General features: G+C 39.7%; 1 protein-coding gene across 1 annotated transcript; it reads left to right on the forward strand.

Moving 5' to 3' along the window:
* The first annotated feature begins 305 nt into the window (after window positions 1–305).
* Window positions 306–16,986, forward strand: UBA2 (ubiquitin like modifier activating enzyme 2). The gene is made up of 17 exons (XM_074157861.1): window positions 306–548; window positions 4,160–4,243; window positions 4,505–4,575; window positions 5,672–5,736; window positions 6,210–6,310; window positions 6,473–6,594; window positions 7,257–7,324; window positions 8,955–9,076; window positions 9,966–10,065; window positions 10,597–10,757; window positions 11,662–11,755; window positions 11,854–11,966; window positions 12,454–12,609; window positions 13,177–13,273; window positions 13,788–13,893; window positions 14,756–14,892; window positions 15,894–16,986. Exons 1-17 carry the CDS (start codon window positions 405–407, stop codon window positions 16,073–16,075), a joined length of 1,923 nt encoding a protein of 640 aa, XP_074013962.1. The 5' UTR covers window positions 306–404; the 3' UTR covers window positions 16,076–16,986.
* Window positions 16,987–19,805: the final 2,819 nt, after the last annotated feature.

Consider the following 19,805-nt stretch of genomic DNA (forward strand, 5'->3'; position numbering starts at 1 on the left):
CAGGCCACTATACACAAAAATCCCGCTTTGGGTGTGAAATGCTGCTGGAACTCCCCGTGGGCGCTGGGCCTGCGCGGTTCCCCACCCGTGGCGAGTGGCCCCGGTCTGTGGGCCGAGCCCGGGTTGCACCCACGGCCACAGAGGAGGAGTGGGGGTCGCCCCCCCCCCGCGCTGGGCAGAGCCCGCGGTGCCGGGCGGCGGGAGCGGGGCTCGAACCCGCGGCTCAGCTCCGTGCGCGGGAGCGGGCGGCGGCCCTCCCCGCCGGCAGGGGGCGCTGCGGGGCGGGCGGGCGGCGCTCTGGTCTCTGCCGGGCTCGCTGTCCGGAGCGCGGCCCGGCTGAGGCGAGGCGCGCGGAGCCGCTCCCTCTGCCCGCCGCCGCCGCCGTTGTCCGCCCGCCCGCCGTCATGTCGGCGCCGGTGTCGGGCCCCTTGCGCAGCGAGCTGGCGGAGGCCGTGGCCCAGGCCCGCCTCTTGGTGGTGGGAGCCGGCGGCATCGGCTGCGAGCTCCTCAAGGACCTGGTGCTCACCGGCTTCAGCAACATCGACGTGGTGCGGGCCGGGGCGGATGAGGGGCCGGGGCGGCGGCGGGGGCCTGAGGGAGGGGGGCGCGGGGGGCGCCGAGGCGGGCGGCTCCTCCCGCCAGCCGCATTGTCTGCGTGTTTTCAAACTGCTGCGGCCCGCCAAAGCCGCCGGGCCAGGCCGCCGCGCCGCCCCCGCCGCCGGGGGACGGGCTCCGCCACAAAGGGGCTGCGGCCTGCGGGCGCCATCCGCCCCGCCGCCTCCCGCCGGGCCGGGAGCGGGCGGAGGGCGGTGTTCCGTCCCCGCGGAGGGGGGGCCGCCTTCCCGGGGCAGCGGCGGGAGCTGGCGGGCGGGCGGCGAGGGCGGCTGCGGCGGCTCTTGGGGAGCCCGTAGCCGGAGCGCGGGGGGGAGGAGCGGTGTGCCATGTTTGCTGCTCGCCGAAGGCTGAGCTTTGCCTCACGCCGCCTTTGCTAATGCCGTGGGAAATGGTCCGGCGACGGATTGCAGCCAAAACCAAAATAGGTGGGAGGCGCCCCGTGTTTTTATACGCCGAGTTGTAAAACTGTCAGTCCGAGAAGCCCGGTGGGGACGGCTTCCCGCCGGCTGCTGCCGCTGCTTTCGCTTTTGCTTCCCGAGGCTGATCGCTGAACCTCTGCGGGAAGGGCAGGATGGAGAGGGTGGTCGGGAGAAAGGGCTAGGGAGAAATACTGATAGCAAAACTCCCATTACCTGGTTTCCAGGCCTTCCTTAATTTCTTAGAGTAGTTATGGAAAGTATCTGGTGTTAAGAAACCAGGGGAGCACAAATCTGGCACAGGTCGGTGTCTTTGAATGCATTTCTACTCGTGTGTGCCTGGCCAGGAGTCAGGTCTGGGGGTGCTGTACGGCAAGTTGTAAGGAGTTTGTTTTTACAGTCAGACTTGTTGAGCAAGGCATGTTAGAAACAGCTTTTATCTAAAACTGTATCAGCTTGTGGAAGAGCATGGCTACTGGTTTGCCTCGTTATTCGTACAACTTGCGTCTTCCTATTTAAATACTTCTGAAAACTTCTAGGATGTGCTTAAATCTTAATTCCAAATTGTCCCTTTGATTTGATTGTGTAGCTGGGACTTAACATCCTACCGGTGAAGTAAGCATATGCAGGAGAGTGGGAGCCTGCTTTTTTTGCACTGTTCCCTCCCCCCCCTTTTTTTTTTAACCTTAAGATGTCATTTGCATACTCCCGCAGTCCATTATCGTAGAAACAGTTTAATATATCCTGATTTTCCAGTTCGTCATTAGGCATAAACCTCACTGGGGTATGCTTATTGTTTCACTTATTATAGCCTGATTTTTTTTGTATTGTCTTTCAAGGCCAACTTGGTTGGACTCAATATTAACTCAAGTACATGTTGGATCAGGGCCATCTTAATTTAAAAATATCGTTGGCAGTGTTTTATGCAAGGCAGTAATGTTTTGATAGCATGTGGAGTGGGTGGGCAAAAGACGAAGCAAGAGCAAAAAGAGGATTGTTACACAAAGAGGAAGTTTGCTGTTTGGAGAATAAATTGCCTTGGTTAATGTTTGTGATATTGTTGGGGGTTTCCCTTGGTTGTTGCATACTAACACTTGAATACAACTTGAACATAAGTAAGTTGCAAAATATTTTTTAAACCAAAATATTAATACTCAAAAAATTAAATCCAGTAGTTTTGAATGCCAGACAACTCACTAGTGTGTGATTTCGTGAAGTATACTTTGTTGAAAGGCAGTGCCATTGTCCTCATGAATGAAGAACAAAATCAAATTACTCAAAATCCAAGTCTGAGTTAAGAACATGAATAGATACTCAGGAAATTCTGAGGCATTTCCTTCTAACTTACGAAACGGGAGCAGTGTAAAAGTTACTAAAATAAGGGAACTGTTAAATTCTGATCATTCTTAACTAGGTTGAAGCTTCCGTTGAGGTCTAAGTGTCTCAAGTGTTCTCTTTGGAGAAAAACCTCCTTTGCTTCTTTGGGTCTTTGTAGTAACTGTTTTCAGTTGTGGCTTATGTCACTTGTTTTTCTCTCCAGTTAAAGTACTAAAAGCTTTCTGGGTAGTGGAAGTTTTAACAGAATTATGCACTTAATCATTTTCACTCAAGCTTCTTGGGATTTTTGGCTTTGGACTGAGCAAGCTTTCCCAGTGTGTTTTACGAGAAAGGGAAGGAGGCAGAAATGTGTTCTCATGCAAATACCGTTTTCGTTAAAAGATACAAGACCGTGGGTAGTTACTAGGATACAATGGGTAATAAAGATTAACAGTCTCTGCTTTATAATACATTTCTAAAACACTGTCTATTTTGTTTGCTCTATATCCGCAGGTGCTTTTACTTAGTGTTTAAATAAAACTCTGTAGCTATTGCAGTTTTTAGCATATTAAAACTTAATCCTTAAATTACAAATATTCCCTTCAGAAAGCAGGAAGTTTAATGTTGGGTCTGGCATGCGAAGGATCCTCACTGAGGAGCGTGGGGCATACCTTTTTCGTTATTCAAGTTTGGTTAATAAAATTTAAAGCGTATGAGAACACCCTCAGTAGGTTATGTTTAAACTTCACACTACAGAGTCAGTCCGGTAGCGCTCTCTCTCTAGTTGCAAGCACTGCTGTGTTGAGTATGTCAGGATTAGCTATGGGAATTTGGGAGAAATATCTCTGAGAAAAATCGCCTGGAAATGTCTGAAAAATTGTCACACTCCCCCCTAGTTAAAAATGTTAGGGACAGGAGACGACTTCTGAAAAGAGCTGTTGATCAGAGAAACTGTTTAATTAAAGGAAAAGTAGAGGAAACAAAGGTAGGAATAAATCTCCTCAAAGTTCTAATTAAATGTTCTTAATTCTTGTGGTGGAAGGTAAAGATACTTGAAATTATGATGTTCATGTGCTTATATTAATAAATAGAAACAGGGCTGTTGGAGGAATTACAGTCATGGCATCCTTTGAGGTTGTACATCACAGCTGTTCTGTGGCAGATGTTTTTAAACGTCTTGATTGCGTTACTAGAAATTTTCTTTGTAAGTAGACTTCTTTTTTTTTTTTTTTTTTTTTTTTTTAATATGCACTTAAGCAGTTAGTGCTGGTGACAAACAGTAAAAGCTTTTGCCTTGCGGTGTCTGACTGAGATGACCGTGCAGCCCTCAGTTGACTGATTCAGCTGCTCAAAGTCGTGTTTGACTACGAGGTAGAAATACTAATTAGTTTGCTGAGTGGCCGTTCTTGGCGCCTGGGGCAGGGTGGTGCCGAGCCAGCCTTCAGGGTGGCCAGTCCCATGGAGAGGCTGCAGTGTCTTCTACCAACTGCTGTGCATACGTATCTCAAAATTCCCGTGTGGTGTTAGTAGGGACTTTTTCTTCACAAAGTTTGTTGTCACGTAGCCCTTAATTTTTGACATATGGTTCCATTGTTGGTAGTTATTTAAAATGTATGGATTCCTGAAGACGATTAGGTGATCCCTTGTGCCTCTAGAGTTGCTGTAGTGCGGATGTATCACCCGTGTGCGGGACTGAAAAGGGGGATGTAAAGTTTGTGCATTTTGGTCACTCACACTTGCTTCAAACTGTTAACAGTTCTGTTCCTTTTATTTCTGTGAAAGTGAAATGGCTGTCTCTTGTGTGTTCGTAGATTGATTTGGATACTATTGATGTCAGCAATCTCAACAGGCAGTTTTTGTTTCAAAAGAAACATGTTGGAAGATCAAAATCACAGGTGAGGAAGGAGCCAAAGCTCAAGCCTTTCTTAGTGTTATTTTATGGACAATGTTAGAAACGTGTCACAATTTTGTTTCTGCTGTGAAGAGGTAAGTGTTGGTTGGTTGATCATGGCTATCCACAACATTTCACTATAAAAGTGTTTAAATCTCTTAAGGTAGTCAATTTACTCGATACTCAACTGGTATTGAGTCTGTCTTTAGAAGGAAGGAAGAAATAATAAGTGGTTTTTTGTTTTTGTTTTGTTTTTTATTTCTAGGTTGCCAAGGAAAGCGTGTTACAGTTTTATCCAGAAGCTAATATTATAGCTTACCATGATAGCATCATGAAGTATGTTTATTTTTAAGCTCTAACTACGTGTTTTGATTTGCAAGTACTGTGTTGTTTAAATGCTACAATGGTGTGCTTTAAGATACTTCCAAAAGCTGCAGCAGTAAGGAGGAGTAGCTGTAAATATGAGACTGTCGCACACCGGAAGGCGAGTGTGGATTTTGCATGGGTTTCCATAAGCTCTGGTAGGAAGCTGTAGCCATTTGCTTGTGTCTGGTTTTCATTTTAATAGCAACGTTTACAATATATTGTCTTGAGCAATAATTAGATTAAAATAAATCCGATTGTTGAGTCCACGATTAGAAACACCAAGTGCTTTGTGTATCACTTATACATGCCCCAAACTGTTAAAATTTAGTCCTTATGATCCCTAACCAATGAGTACAAGATTATGTAGACTTTCATTAGCTGTTTCCTGTGTTTTAATTTGTATTTGTCCAGTTTCTTAAAAATTGATACTCTGTAATATTAAGGTTTGAACTCTGGTATTGGTGTTGGTCACTGAAACACTGACTCATTGCATCCTTCTCCTGAAACTGTAAAACCGTTAACCCTGTTTCCTCTTTACTCTCTCTTCTTTGCCACTTTCTTCAAATCAGAAAAGCGCAGTGTAAAGATACTAAAGTGTCGAGATCTTAAAATCCCGTGTCTTGGCTCCTAAGGGCACGGAGACATGATCAAACCCAATTGAGCTATCACAGTAGAATGAGTTATCAACAGCCTGACGAGCTATGGTAATTACAGTGTGCATGTTTTAGCCTCAGCTGATGGTTTTTAAGGTCAGTTACCATCGCTCAGCCAATTTACTCATTAGGTCAGAGCAGCATAATCACTTTTTCGTTGTCTGCCTGTTTCTTTGGTCAAATTAGTACTAATTGCAATAGCTTCCTCCCAGCAGCATAAAATTCATGCTTTCACCCGACTTTAAAATGGGCAGGAGACAAATGGGGCAGGTAAAGGCTAGCAGTAAGTCTATAATATGTGTGATTTATCACACAAACATGAGTCTGCTCTTTGCATGCGTATGGTTTCTGTTGTGGTGTAGTAACCCATAACTTTGATGTGCCATTTTGAGTATTGTTTTTCTTTTCTGTAGCCCTGACTATAACGTAGAGTTCTTCCGCCGGTTTACGTTGGTTATGAATGCTCTGGATAACAGAGGTGAAGTTTTCACTATGATTTTATTTTGGAGATGAAATACTGTTGCTTGTTCATAGAAACTGAACTTTAATGTGTTCTACTGCTAGTACTTCTGCAATGTCAGTTAAATAACAAATAGCCTCTTACCCCGTCTGTAGTTTGACTAAGGCTTGCGGATTTCACTAGAAACTTGAAAGGGTAGTTAGTGCTTTTACAGGTGCTTTCAAAGCAAACATTAACTGCTGTGTTGCTGCTTTATGATGAGTATTGTGTGTACATATGCAGCTTACTCAGTTGAGTTTGCTATATTTGATAGTGTCGATATATTTTGTGTTAACTGGAAAACTGACTGTAAAAAAGGTGTAGTGCTCTATAATAAAATAAGGCAGATTAAGGATAAATGTTTGCATAGGAGGCTAGTTTGAATTTGGAGAAATAAAACTTTCTTTTTTTCTAATTATTCAAATTTTTCTTTAAAAACTCTTGATTTGCAGCTGCCCGTAACCATGTGAACAGGATGTGTCTGGCTGCTGATGTTCCTCTTATAGAGAGTGGAACTGCAGGCTACCTTGGACAAGTAACAGTTATTAAAAAGGTTAGGTTGCCTATTACTCTTGTGGCTTTAAGTTTAAATCATTGGCTATTTTAGACAACAGGGGGTTGGGTGTTTTGAGATACAGTTACAGTTCAGCTGGTAATAGCGTACACTCTCAGTAGCCTTCGCAGTGTGACAAGGAAATATTTCACTTTTTACCAGGGAGTGACAGAATGTTATGAATGTCATCCTAAACCAACTCAGAAGACTTTTCCAGGCTGCACAATCCGAAATACGCCATCGGAGCCGATCCATTGCATTGTGTGGGCTAAGTATTTGTTCAAGTAAGTGAAAAGAAAATAGGTACTGTGGTTCACTCTTCTGGTCTCTAAACCTACAGAGAGAGAAATAAAGCAGACACACGCTTTTTTGCGGTTTGTTTTTTTAAATGGATGTGAATTGTAGGAAAAGCTTCCAGTTCTTTGACCTGGGTTTTGGGGTGTGTGGTGGTTTTTTTTTTTTCCTTTAATGTAAAGGCGGAAAGTTTGTTAGTACTTAGGCCTTGCTCTAGTATCACAGAAAATCTGGCAGAGTGGTTTGGCACAGCAGCGTACATTGAGATGACTTTATTCTTCATCTTTGTGTGAAGTTAACACATTTTTTCAGTTTAATGCATGTATTAACAGAGGTAAAGTTTGCTGGAATCTTGGAGGCCTCTAAGCAGTGCATTCAGTACTGCAATATAAATATAAGGCTGGGTGAACTATTGAGTGCGTTACATGAATCTGTTTCCCTAAATTCATTTTTATATTGGATATTTTGTGTTGTCAGTGTTAAATCCCCGTTAATGTTAAATGAACCCCAACAATTTAAAGAGCAGTGTGTGAAGCGGTACCCTGATAGCAAGAATTCTGAAGTGGATATATATCCATTAGCAAATATTTCAGTCCTTATCTGGATATGATGAAATTCTAGTGTTGTGTTGTTGTTCTTAATTATTATATAGCCAGTTGTTTGGAGAAGAAGATGCTGATCAAGAAGTCTCTCCTGACAGAGCTGATCCTGAAGCTGCCTGTGAGTGTGATCTAAGCCAGTAGCTTACCCTGTTACCGAAATGTCCTGTTTCAGAGGTTATGGCTTATTTCTGTACATTTCTTAAGGTTAGAGAGTTCAGCTCCCTTTTCTTTTAAGAGGATTCAATTTGACAACAGGAGTTTGGGGTGTGTTAATTTCCCTTACAGACCTTTGTGTACACTGTGCATAATGTAGTTCCCTGTACAGCTGCTTATTAGGTATTTGTAACGATTTCAGTGGTTTTTAGTTAACTTGATGCATGGTGCACACCAGAGGTTTTTACATGGAGAAAGTGCAAAAAATACTCTTCAAAACGACAACAGTTTAATGGTTTCCCCTGTCAGAACTGTGGCCCCTTGGGCAGCCTAAAATGTTACTAAAATGATTAGTTCAGCTGTTGTGAAAACTTTTAATACAGTGCAGGATGGGTCACTGGCATTCACTAGTTGTTCTCAGATATCAGCTGTGAGGAACACAAGCGATATACTTGCTAATGATGAAGCTCCAATTAACACATCCAGGTGTGATTGTAATATATATGATTTAGTTGAATAGCTTGTATCTGTTGGGCGACTCCTTCCCTCTGCAGCAACCTGTCTTCCCCATGTGCACAGAAACTTGAAGTGAAAAGCAAGCTTGAAGCACAAATTATGTATAACTGATCTTCACAGGGCAGTATTTTTTTTCCCTGTATATTTGAATTTGATACCTGGTTTATGCTGGTTTTTACTCAAAAACTTGTTATGAGGAACCTGAAGGAGCTAAGCAGCCATGGGGAGGGAAAAGGATGCAAATCTTGAAGCGGATAAACTACTTAAATGCTAGAGATACATGGTGATTAGAGAAGTGCCTCAGATGGGGACGGGACCAGTGCTGTTCAGCATCTGTCATTAAGCAAAGTCACTCAGAATAATAAAGATGAGCACTAACTCCAAAAAAGTAGTAGAAAGCTTCACGATACAGAATGATGGGGCAGTGGGACATCAGGTAGATTTGGTGCAGAGAAATATGAGATGATGCATTGGTGAAAGGGGGGAAATGTTCACAAATTTATGTCTAAAGGGATGGTCTCCGACTTTATTTTTCTCATTTAGTTGAGATGTTAATAGATAGTTTTATGAGAACATCAACCTGCTGCTTATTAGGAATCACAACAGCAATTGCTGGATGTGACTGGGAAAGAAAAAATGAATAGTGTCTGTACAGGTGGGATGTTTTTGTATAGGAATAATCAGAGGTAGGAAGCTGATTTTTTTTTGTTTTGTTTTTTTTTTTTTTTTTTTTGTTTTGTGTTGAAGTTCTAACCAAACTAAGACTCTGCAGCCAGGAAAAGAGACAACTAAGAGATGGTTAGAGATTTAGGAAATCACATTATGTGGGGAAAATTAATAGGAAACAATCATTCGTTATTTGTGCCAGTAGAGGAATTAGATGCCATCAAGCTGAATTAGCGAGTTGCAGTCGCAGAAGCAAACGGGAGTAGTCGCACTGGGTCTAATTCAGCTTTTGTTGGGTGCAGCACAGCCATTTGGTGGTCCCTGCAGAATTTTGGTTCTTGACTCTAGGGGAAATAGTTAGGTGTGATTTTCCTTTTTTTGAATTAAAATACTGGTTAACACTTTATTACTAGGGGAGCCGGCAGAAGCAGAAGCCAGAGCACGAGCGTCCAATGAAGATGGGGAGATTAAACGTGTTTCAACTAAGGAGTGGGCTAAATCAACTGGATATGATCCAGTTAAACTTTTTACTAAGGTATCTTCTTTACCCCCAATAAATGTCTTTATTTGAAGTGTATGAGGTGCTTTAAAGTTAAGTCAAAACCCTGTTTGGACACTTAATGCTAGCTATCAATTATGCAATTATGTTACAACTTCCACCAATTTTGCTGTAATGTTGGGCTTTTACACCACTTGTGTGTTTTATGGCATTCTGTCGGTGTCTGTACAGATGACTTCAGCAGCTTGTCCGTACTGTACAGAAAAAAAAAGTTAATTCAAATTACTTTTAATATGGAAAAGGTAAACTTGAGTTTTGTAGGAGTTTCATTGGGCGTAATCTGAGGACCTAAAAGCTATCACTTATCTGCTGTATGTAATTGGGCATAATAAAATGCACTGGTTTAGGAGTTTTCCTTCTAAATAGTTGCTGAAAGTGGGTAAATAGAGGAAATGAGTATGGAATGTTATGTTGACAGGTAATAATAACTTTACTTTGGAAATTCATTGGCATGTAGGTAAGGATATCTCGGGGAGAGCATGCAAAGAGCTGTAGTGATGGCTTCATTCAGTAAGTGCATGAACCCACTGTTTGGACTATTGTTACTTGGTTTTTACTCCCCTCCAAATTAATTGGAGCTGTGTCTGCTTTATGCAGTAACTGTTAGAGAATGGGGAATAAGAAGTTTTTTGAATCATTTTTTTTGTTGTGGGTGTTTTTTTCTTTCCTGTGGAGTTTGATTTTATTTTTTTTAACGTGGTTGAAAATACTTTCAAGGAGAAAAGCAAAAGCTCATAAATCTGATGCTGATTTTTCAGTTTCACAGCAGGTGTAAAAATAAAATGTCTTTCTTTTTTTCCCTTTCATTTTAATGTTTTTTTGTTTGTTGTTGTGTTTCTTTTTTTTTTTTTTTAATGTTTCCTAGCTTTTCAAGGATGACATTAGATATCTGCTGACAATGGATAAGCTGTGGAGGAAAAGAAAGCCTCCAGTGCCCCTGGACTGGGCTGAAGTACAGAATCAAGGTAATTGTCCTTCCTCCCAGTGTATGTGTGCCCATCATGCCTGCTGTTTGTTGAGGCAGCTCTGTGATACCTCCATTTTCTCACTGTCACAGTTGAGTACTAATAATGAACATATTAATTCTTTGCGATTCCTGAAGATTTAAAATTTTTTTTTTAGATAGAAAATGGTTTTTGCTAAAACTATTTTGCAGGTGTTCTTTTAGATAGTTAGTATTGGCTGCAGAAAATTCACATTTCACAAAATTATATGTCAGCTTATTCTAGGAGGCCTTACAAGCACTGCAGCGTTTATCTCTGAAAGCTGAATTTTGCTGAAAATTTACATTTGCTGTTGTAAAAGTAAAGCTATAGTTGCGGTTTTAAATGCAGATTTGTTGTAAAATGTTGGGGCTCCTGTAGTTTAAGGATATTGTTCTTCAGTTTTGAAAATACTTAATTTTGCTGAAATTGGAAAATTCTTAGCTCTTTGAGAGGACTTCTCTGGGACTTCTACGTATTACTGATATTAATCATTTTTTTCTTTTCCCAAAGAGAAAAACGTATCTGACCAACAAAATGAATCTTCTGCAGTCTTGAAGGATCAACAGGTTCTGGATGTCAAGAGCTACGCACACTTATTCTCAAAGAGTGTTGAAACCCTGAGACTTCACCTGGCTGAGAAGGGTGACGGAGCAGAGCTTATATGGGATAAGGTTAGTTTGCCAAAAAACGTAAGAACCTGTTATAGTCTACATGTGTGGTGCAAATACTGATCGGATTCATTCAGTTTCATTCCAGAATGGTGCTACTTAGAACAAAAATGTCTGGCACCTCACTGAAACCACTTCCCATATGTAAACAAAGATATACTTTATATTTTGTAACTCACTGACTGTAAGGATTAACCTGTTGTGATGTAAAATAACTTAAATCACCAATTTTAAAAAGCACAAATTCAAAGTACTTGTCATATTTTTATTTTTTAAAATATTTTAATAATGTGGCTTCACTTCTTCCTTTTTAGTTTTCTCTAAAACACACTCTTGTACAGTCATTTGTAGCTAGAGTTCTGCTGACTCGTATACAGTAATTAGCTCTGATGATACGTATGTGATACAATATGAGTTTTTCTAAGAAAAGTCAAGAAAAGGATTTTGTCTTTTAGCCCCAGAGGCAGTGTAATCTTCCTGCAGTCAGTTGTCATTTGGTGTAAGAAAAACAAGTAGTTTGTCAATATAGGGGGGACAAAATAGTAAACTAATATCGCAACAGACAGTAAAAATACCTCTTTCTGAAATACCAGTTTTTGAAACTGAGCATAAAACATTTTAATTTAGGATTTAGATATTATTTTGAACATACAAGGCATTTTATTAATACTAATACACTAATTCACTACTGAAATACTAAGTACGATTTCTAAACTTGTGTTGAAAGTGTTACTGCTCTGTCTAAACATACCATCTGAAAGAGGAAGTATATTGACTTTGAAATGGGATACTGTACAGACTTTTTAAAACTTTCTGGTTTTAAGGTTTTGGGAACCATGTGTTGCAGACTTTTTTCCGATGTGCAATCTGATATTTTAAAATACTTTTTGTATTAACTTCTTGTCAGGATGACCCTTCTGCAATGGATTTTGTCACTTCTGCTGCCAACCTCAGGATGCATGTTTTCAGTATGAATATGAAGAGCAGATTTGATATCAAGTGTAAGGATAAAATATAACATTGTTTTATATAAATAATAATTTAAACTTCTAATTTTCATTTGCTCTTAAAAATCTGCATTCTCTTGCTTATTTTTCAGCAATGGCAGGAAATATTATCCCAGCTATAGCTACTACTAATGCAGTAATAGCTGGTCTGATAGTGCTGGAGGGGCTGAAGATTTTATCGGGAAAAATAGATCAGTGTAGAACGGTAAGCGGGAATAAGATAACTCTTACTTTCTTGTTATTTATTACTTGTTTAAAAGTTGCATTTAACCTGCTTTGACTGTTGTGTAGTGTTACAGTCTCTCGCTTGTTGCTTCAGTAGATTCTGGAGGTGCTGGGAACTTCCAACCACAATGAAAAGAGAAGTGGAAGTCTCAAGGATCACAAAATTCCTCTGATTTAATGCAAATTGGCTACTGAATAGGAGAGAGAACCAGTCTGACCGCTTGAGATGTGATTGTGTCACGTTGTGGATCTGTTTGGCACGGTAGTGCCAACAAACCCATCTGCTTGTTGGGTAGTGGCACGGATGTCGTTTGGACTGGCCGTGACACACACTTTCTGCTGTTCATCGGGGATCTTAAAGGGGATCAGGGAACAGGACAGCCTGGGAGAATCAATCTGTAGGAAAACAGGTTTTCTGAGTGCTCTTACTTACAGAATAACTTGTTTTATTCTTGTCTGTCCTCAAGATTTTTCTGAACAAGCAGCCAAATCCCAGAAAGAAGCTATTGGTTCCCTGTGCTTTGGATCCACCGAATCCTAACTGTTACGTATGTGCAAGCAAGCCAGAAGTGACTGTGAAACTCAATGTACACAAAGTTACTGTGTTAACACTCCAGGATAAGGTAAATCTTGAATAGTAGCTACAGCTTTCGTTTTCATTTTAATACTGTAAATTGTTAAAGTTAGCGTTTTGGTCAATGTGTTTTGACTGAACATCAGCTGTTTATATTTGCTCTACATTTTGCATTTCTCTCGGCTACAAGAAGAGCTAGATTAGCCAGTACAATGCTTGCTCGTGTGTGCTTGTGTATCTTGTGAAAGAATGTATTTTGTAAGTTTTTTTGTTGTTTCAAAGCCTATTCATATATAACATCAAAAACCTAAATTTGTATTTCAGTTGACTAGTTCAGTAGCCACATTACAGCTGCGTAGTCACAACTGATTTGTAATTCTGTCATTCTATGAAGTATTCTAAAAAAATGTTTAGAATATCTGAACCTGTAGATTTCAGACAGCAAAACTAGAATTACTGTGTTTCTGGAAGTAAAAAAAAAAATTAAAATAGTATAGACTTTCAGCAGATGCCTGAAAATGAGCCAGGATAAGAAAATCAACGTAATTCAAGGTTCTTTTTTTTATAAGTGTTTTTAAGTCAGACATTGACTAAATAATCATACTCCTCTTTTCAGATAGTGAAAGAAAAATTTGCTATGGTAGCACCAGATGTACAAATAGACGATGGAAAAGGAACGATTCTCATCTCTTCAGAAGAAGGAGAAACAGAAGGTATGTATGCTGGAGCTTTTTAGGTAAGAGTAGATAAAAACTAGGAAGAAACGGGGATATACAGAGTGGAAGTATAGCAAATGTTCTAGTGGTCATTCTCCAGGCTCATATTTGAGGAGAACTGGATTTCCAAGTATTTAAGTGGCCTGAGAGTGGCTCGTGGTGTTGTCTATAAGGCTGCACTCACCTGGAGTGTCAGGATTCCTTTCAAGAACAGGTTTTGAGCTATAAAAGTGCACCAGTTATTTTCCTCTGTTTGCAAGTCCTGTTTGTTTTCTTGTTCTTAGATTGTGGACTCTTTATGATGCTTGTAGGCATGATTGTAATACAAATACAAACAAATTTTCAACCCCTTATGGGCTTAAACAACAGCTTTTACTTTAAATATAGCAAATAAATGCGAACCTTATGTTTCTACATAAATCTGCAGGTTCATTTCATCATATTTACTCGGGTGTAAAGGATCTTTCTATAAATTAGCTGTTCACAATGCAGTTTTTCACTGTTTTTGTAGCAAATAACCACAGGAAATTATCAGACTTCGGAATTCGAAACGGCACTCGACTACAAGCGGATGACTTCCTCCAAGACTATACGCTGTTAATCAATGTGCTGCATAGGTAAGGATTCGGAATAGTGAGGCTGGTGTCTATGTGTAGAATAGTTCCACAGGGGATTTCCAACTCAGAATTTTAAACTCATGAATAAAGCTCAAGTATTAAGCTGTGTAAAGAAAATACAGAAGTAAAAGAGGAATTTATATGAGTATAAATATATATTCATATGAATATTCATATATTCATATATATTATGAATTTATAGAGTTTAGTGTGCTTGGGGTTCTGTTCTGTATTTCTGTTGTGGTTTTGGTGTCGGTTGGTTGTTTCGTTTTTTTTTTTTTTTTACAACAGTAAATGGAAAAAGTTTATTTGAATAATTTGTCATGATACGACATAAAAATACAGTGTAAATCCAAACTTACTTTTGGGGCAGCCAACAAGTGACAAACTGCTGTTTAAAAACAAAACAAGGCAAAAAACCTTCCCAGCCTGCTGTGGTAGTAGATCCTCTGCTTGACTCCCTGTGTTCAGATGCAGCAATGCAAATAGAAGTCGCTCTGAAATAACTGGTGTGTGTTTTTAACCCTGGAGAAGTAATATACATATTATATACAGTAAATGAACGCACTGCCCTTTCAGTGAGAACAGGAATGTGACACTGAGGAAGAAAGGTAAGCTCAGGTGATGATTTTTCTCATTCCAAAGCATTTTAAGTCATGGCACTGGGTGGAACAGTGTCTATGACTAGACAAAGCATAAATTACAAAGGAGGACTAAACGGATTTTCTTCTTTCTTAGTATGTTTTTCTCATTTTGTCATAGTTGCAGGGTGCTGTAGTACTTGAATACATACATCCTTTGTGAAAAAGGCAAGTTTTTTATTCTCACCTGGTTGTCTAAAAGCATATGTATTTTTCTGCAGCGAAGACCTAGAAAAAGATGTAGAATTTGAAGTTGTTGGTGATACCCCTGAAAAAGTTGGCCCCAAACCATCAGAACCAACATCCAAGAACATTACCAATGGTAGCGACGATGGAGCGCAACCCTCGACATCAACAGGTAAATAAGAGTAATCAATAGTAAATAAAACCAAATAGACTTTCAATAGTGCCGTCCAATTAAAACAGTGGTCGTCAGTTTTATGACTTAACTTTGCCAACATGAAATAAAAGGCATTTAAGTTGCCTCTGTGTATAAATATGATATTAAATAGAAAAATGCACATTTACAATTGTCACAAAATGCACATTTAAGTTTGTTATAAAGGTTTACAGTAAATACACCTTGAAATGATATTATTTAACTTGCAAGGGCTTGGTGGGGTGTCACCTTAAGTGCATCAGTTGCACAGTGATTTAAATAAAGTTAGACCTGTTCTATCTGATGGTCATGCTACTGCTTGACAAAAAGAACCAACCAAATTTGTCACTTTCTCCCTACAGATTAAAAATTACTTTGTGGATGTTTTTGATGGTGTTTCATTTTGTTAATTTAAGAAGACGTCTTTATTATCTGCTTACAAAATAATTATTTTTCGCCTGTGAAGCAAAGCATGGCAAGGAAATAGTATTTGCTATCCAGGAACAAGTGCCATCACCTTCCTAAAGTAGAGGTGTTTCTTTGAACATACTCAGAATAGTTTAACTTAAATGAATATGGGATGCTTAAGCACTGAAGGCTAACGTACTGGAAACGTCACACTGTTTTATAGGGATAGCGTATGAATCTGCAAATGTGTGGCAGATGTAAGTTAGATACCTGTAGTTCTCTCTTACGCTTTTGGATGATGTCCCTCTGCCTGTCAGGTGGTCCTGTTTAAGATAAATGCACAAGTATATAGTCATTGCCTCTTGTTTCAGGGGAGATTAAATGCTAACAGTATTGCTAAAACTGATTTAAATTACACTTAAAAAAAACAAAACACCTAGCATAAAATTAGTTTTTACAATGAATTTGTACTTCTCATTTGAATTTGACGTTCTCATTTTTCTGTATGAAATTTGGTTTGAGAGTAGCTACCTTTACAGCATCCATTTGAATTAAAACCATGTATTTTACAGCTCCGGATCAAGACGATCTATTGATCATTGATTCTGAAGACGAAGGTACTTCAAGCAACGCCGCCGACGATATGGAAAACAAAGGCCGCAAGAGAAAACTAGAAGATAAAGAGTGCGTTGGTACAAAGAGAGCGCGTACTGAGCAGACGGAAGAGCAAGATGAAATTATAGCATTAGACTGAACACACGAACGCCCCTTGACAAAACGATTCAGATAAAGTAATACAGTAACAGAATATTATGTTGGGATGTGAAAAATGTCCAGAACTAGACTTACTTTAAGGCCTTTGTTTCCAAGTGAATACCAAACCAATGGCTTAAATCATTTGTGTCTGTTTCTCTTGATGATAAAGCTCTCAATAGACTCTTTCAGAAGTTTTTCCGTATTAATTCCATATATAAATGTAGTAGAAACATAGTTTATAAATACTTACAGATAAGTATTTGCTTAAACAGTCATGAAACAAGCATGTTATTTTTGTGTAAATACCTTTTAGGTATAATTCAATAGGACAAAAAAAAAAAAGCCTACTCTCGTTTGGTAAAGGGTCATCGTCTGATGCCCAGATTTTAAGTAACTACATTTTTATTTTTTGCTTGAAGAAAAATATTTTTAGCCTAGTCCTAAACGTTTTTCACACCCTGAACAAGTAAAGAAAAAAATTCAATAAAGCAAATTAGTGCCATGTTTTAATAGTGTTCTTGAACTTCAACTGGCACTATGTACATTACTGTAAAACTGTTAATTTACTCAAGTTTTTCAGCTCGTACTGCCTGGTATGTCAATGTAAGAAGCAAATTTTTGTGTATTGTTACAGTTTCAGGTTATTTATATTTGATGTTTTGTAAACTCAGATACTACTACTATACTGTACATCTGATGGACCAAATAAATGACATCTGAAATACTTGCTATATTTGCTTGCACAGTCCAAGTTTATGCTGACTTATGGGATTTTACAATGTATAGCCTTCAAAAATTACTGTATTATTTTCATTTTTCTAAACATAACCTAGTAGTACAGAACTTAAGCTTCACTTGTTTGAGGTGAAAGGGGAATTTTTTTAATAAAACTTTTGTGAATGTCTCTCTTTTTTTTTCTCGGACAATCAGTTCTTGGCCTCGCACCACCACACACGTGCTGTCACCACCTCGCACCACCACACACGTGCTGTCACCACCTCGCACCTTTGGGGAGAGGACAGCGCTGGTCAAACTGTCGGCGTTGATTCTTTGAACACGTTAATCGGCCTTTTCTGTCGCTGTATCGAAATGACTTTCCAACGCTGTGTTAGTGAACCAAAACTTACATTGCCAATGCAGCGCAGAACTACGGTTCCACGAAGCAATTAATGTTTTCTCTCTCCTTTTAGGTAGAAATAGTCAGACGCAGTGGCTTGTTTGGAGGCATAGTACTCCACCCCGGAATTAAATCCTTTTGAGTCAGTTGCTGCTTGGCCAGCAGGAGTGAAGACTGAGAGGTAAAGATGTAAATGAGAGGTGTCACAGGAAGGGTTTGCAGTGGGAAGCTTCTATAGCTCTTGCCATCAACAGTTGAGGCACTAGAATTAAATATGTTAGAATGTAACTCCATAAGCAATTGCATCTCGATGGCATTAGGAGATGGAATTGCGCTGCTTTTGTCTGAGTAGGAAGTAGTTAGATGGCAAGAAATTAAATTTCAAGTAATTAAAAAAAAAAAAAAGGGAAGCCACTTTTCAGCTGACAATTTGTTCAAGTCCTAATAGCAGGAGTATTGATAGGGAAGGGGTGTGGTTGGAAGACACAAGGTTTAAATGTTAAAATGGAGGAGAAATTCTTCGCGGTGCCTTAGCTTGGCAACCCTGATGTAGGCTCTGCCTTCGCTAACAATTTGTGAGCCAGGCTCATTAAACCAAACTACAAATTGCCATTTGCGGTGATACAAATTGGCTCTTCTGTCATGCAGCAGCCTCTGGTTGGTTGTTTACACTGATGCGAATTTCTGTAGCACAGATAAGCCTTTCTGGCTGCTTTCGGTAGCAGCAATTCATTCTTGACGCTTGTATTTTTTATTTACATGGTGAATTTGAGTGCCATGTATGAAAAGGATGAGAAAAACAGTGGAATACTTTAGCGTAGTTGAATGCAGCTGAGAGTGTAGTGTGTGTCTTTGAAGGCTCTTGGTTCAACATCCCTTTCCTGCAGCAGAGCAGGGAAGGGAATAGTGGCTGCCATTGACACACAACGGGTAACTAGAGATTCACTAAGATGCTCTGACTTACAGTGAAGAAATTTTTAATGATTTTCCCACAAAAAAAAACAGGCCCAAGTGCAACTTCTCTGATTCTCAAAGCATCTCGAGAATCACCCTTAAGGGGCAGCTGGAGGAGAAAGAGTTTCTGGGGCCACCATGACAGCCTTGTACCAGCCCATTTCCTAAAGAGGAGCAGTAACCTGTAGGTAACCGTTTGATGTTTGTAGTAGTTCTACGTGACATTTTTATTTTACTTTCTGCAACCATTTCCTTGTTGAACCCCAGAGAGATGGTGCTCTCCTGGCCGGCTGGCTCTGAGAGCTGGCGAGCAGGTTGATGTGCCATTTCACGTCCTGACCTGTACGACAACAGCCTCTTGCCAACCGTTTATTAGACCCCAGAAGATAATACAGGCTTGTGTTCGGTTCAGAGATACCATCGATAGCTGCTTCAAGCCTTACCTCTGCTGCCCCAAAATTGTAAATTTGGATTAGAAAAGTGAATAAACACTGCATTAAGGAAAATAAATTAGGGCTTTTTCCCCCCTGTTGTTTCTGTGCCTATAGGTAGAGATACCCTCTTTCTTCTCTCTGCAGCTATAAGGACCAGAAGCCTTCAGTTTTGTGCATCCAAAATACCAAACAGGCAAGAAAGCAGAAACTAGGATCAAAGTAATACGAAGTAATACAACAAAGCATGAGCCGATAAACTGCTTTGGCCAGAAGTGTTATTATCTGAAATACGCAAGAGAAGACGAAACTATAAAAGAACTAAGGTACATAAATGCTGTATTAATTTTAAGTGCTTGGACACGTGTTGTCCGTCCAACCTCGCGCGTTCACAAAGCGCCTGTTGTGGCTGGAATTTTACAGCGTCTGTCCCGAGTCGTATTTGTGCAGCACAGTGAATAGCTGCATTTGCAATAAATCAGAAGAATGTAAAAAATGTTAAATAGTGTTTTATTGCAGATTTAGAATAAGAAATGACCTGGATGCCTGCAGAGTAGTGTTAGTCAAAAATATTCTAAATAGTTGTGCCCAGCAAAGGTAGCCATTAAAATACAATGTGTTCTGTCTGCCAGAAGATGGTGCCCTAAAACACATTCAATAATTTCAGTTTTTAAAGGCTGTGACCAACTGCAAATGAGTATTTTTAAAAACACGTCAGAGCAAGGTGATTTGCAAAAAAATCACCCAAGTCCAAATACATATTAATATCCAAACTACATATTCCAAAAAGCTTCCTTCAAGTTATCACAACACAAATTAACATGCAGGACCCAGGCAAGCAAAACAAAGCAATATAAAACAAAATACAGCTACCACTTCAAAGAAAATAAAAACTTCAGTTTTGGGAGTCACCCCTCCCAAAATAAACACATTCCTCAGCATAATTTGTGTATGAATTTCACAGTTCTGTTTCTTTAATCAGGCTTAAAACAGACCAAAGAAAAAGAATAATCATTACGTTCCTTACCAAGAAACCGATCAGTTTTAACACTGGAAATGAGAACAGTAAATCCCTGAGTAATAATAAGTCTTATTTACCTTGGGGACTTCAAGGTATAATTTCATTGGGTTTTTTTAATATTGGACACAAGGAGGGAAATTGCAAAAAAAATCAGATAGCATCCAATTCAAGAAGCAAATCTGTGGAGCAGCTTCAAATTGTTAAA

The sequence above is a fragment of the Numenius arquata genome, chromosome 13 (genome assembly GCF_964106895.1).
Source record: "Numenius arquata chromosome 13, bNumArq3.hap1.1, whole genome shotgun sequence".
Lineage (NCBI taxonomy): Eukaryota > Metazoa > Chordata > Aves > Charadriiformes > Scolopacidae > Numenius > Numenius arquata.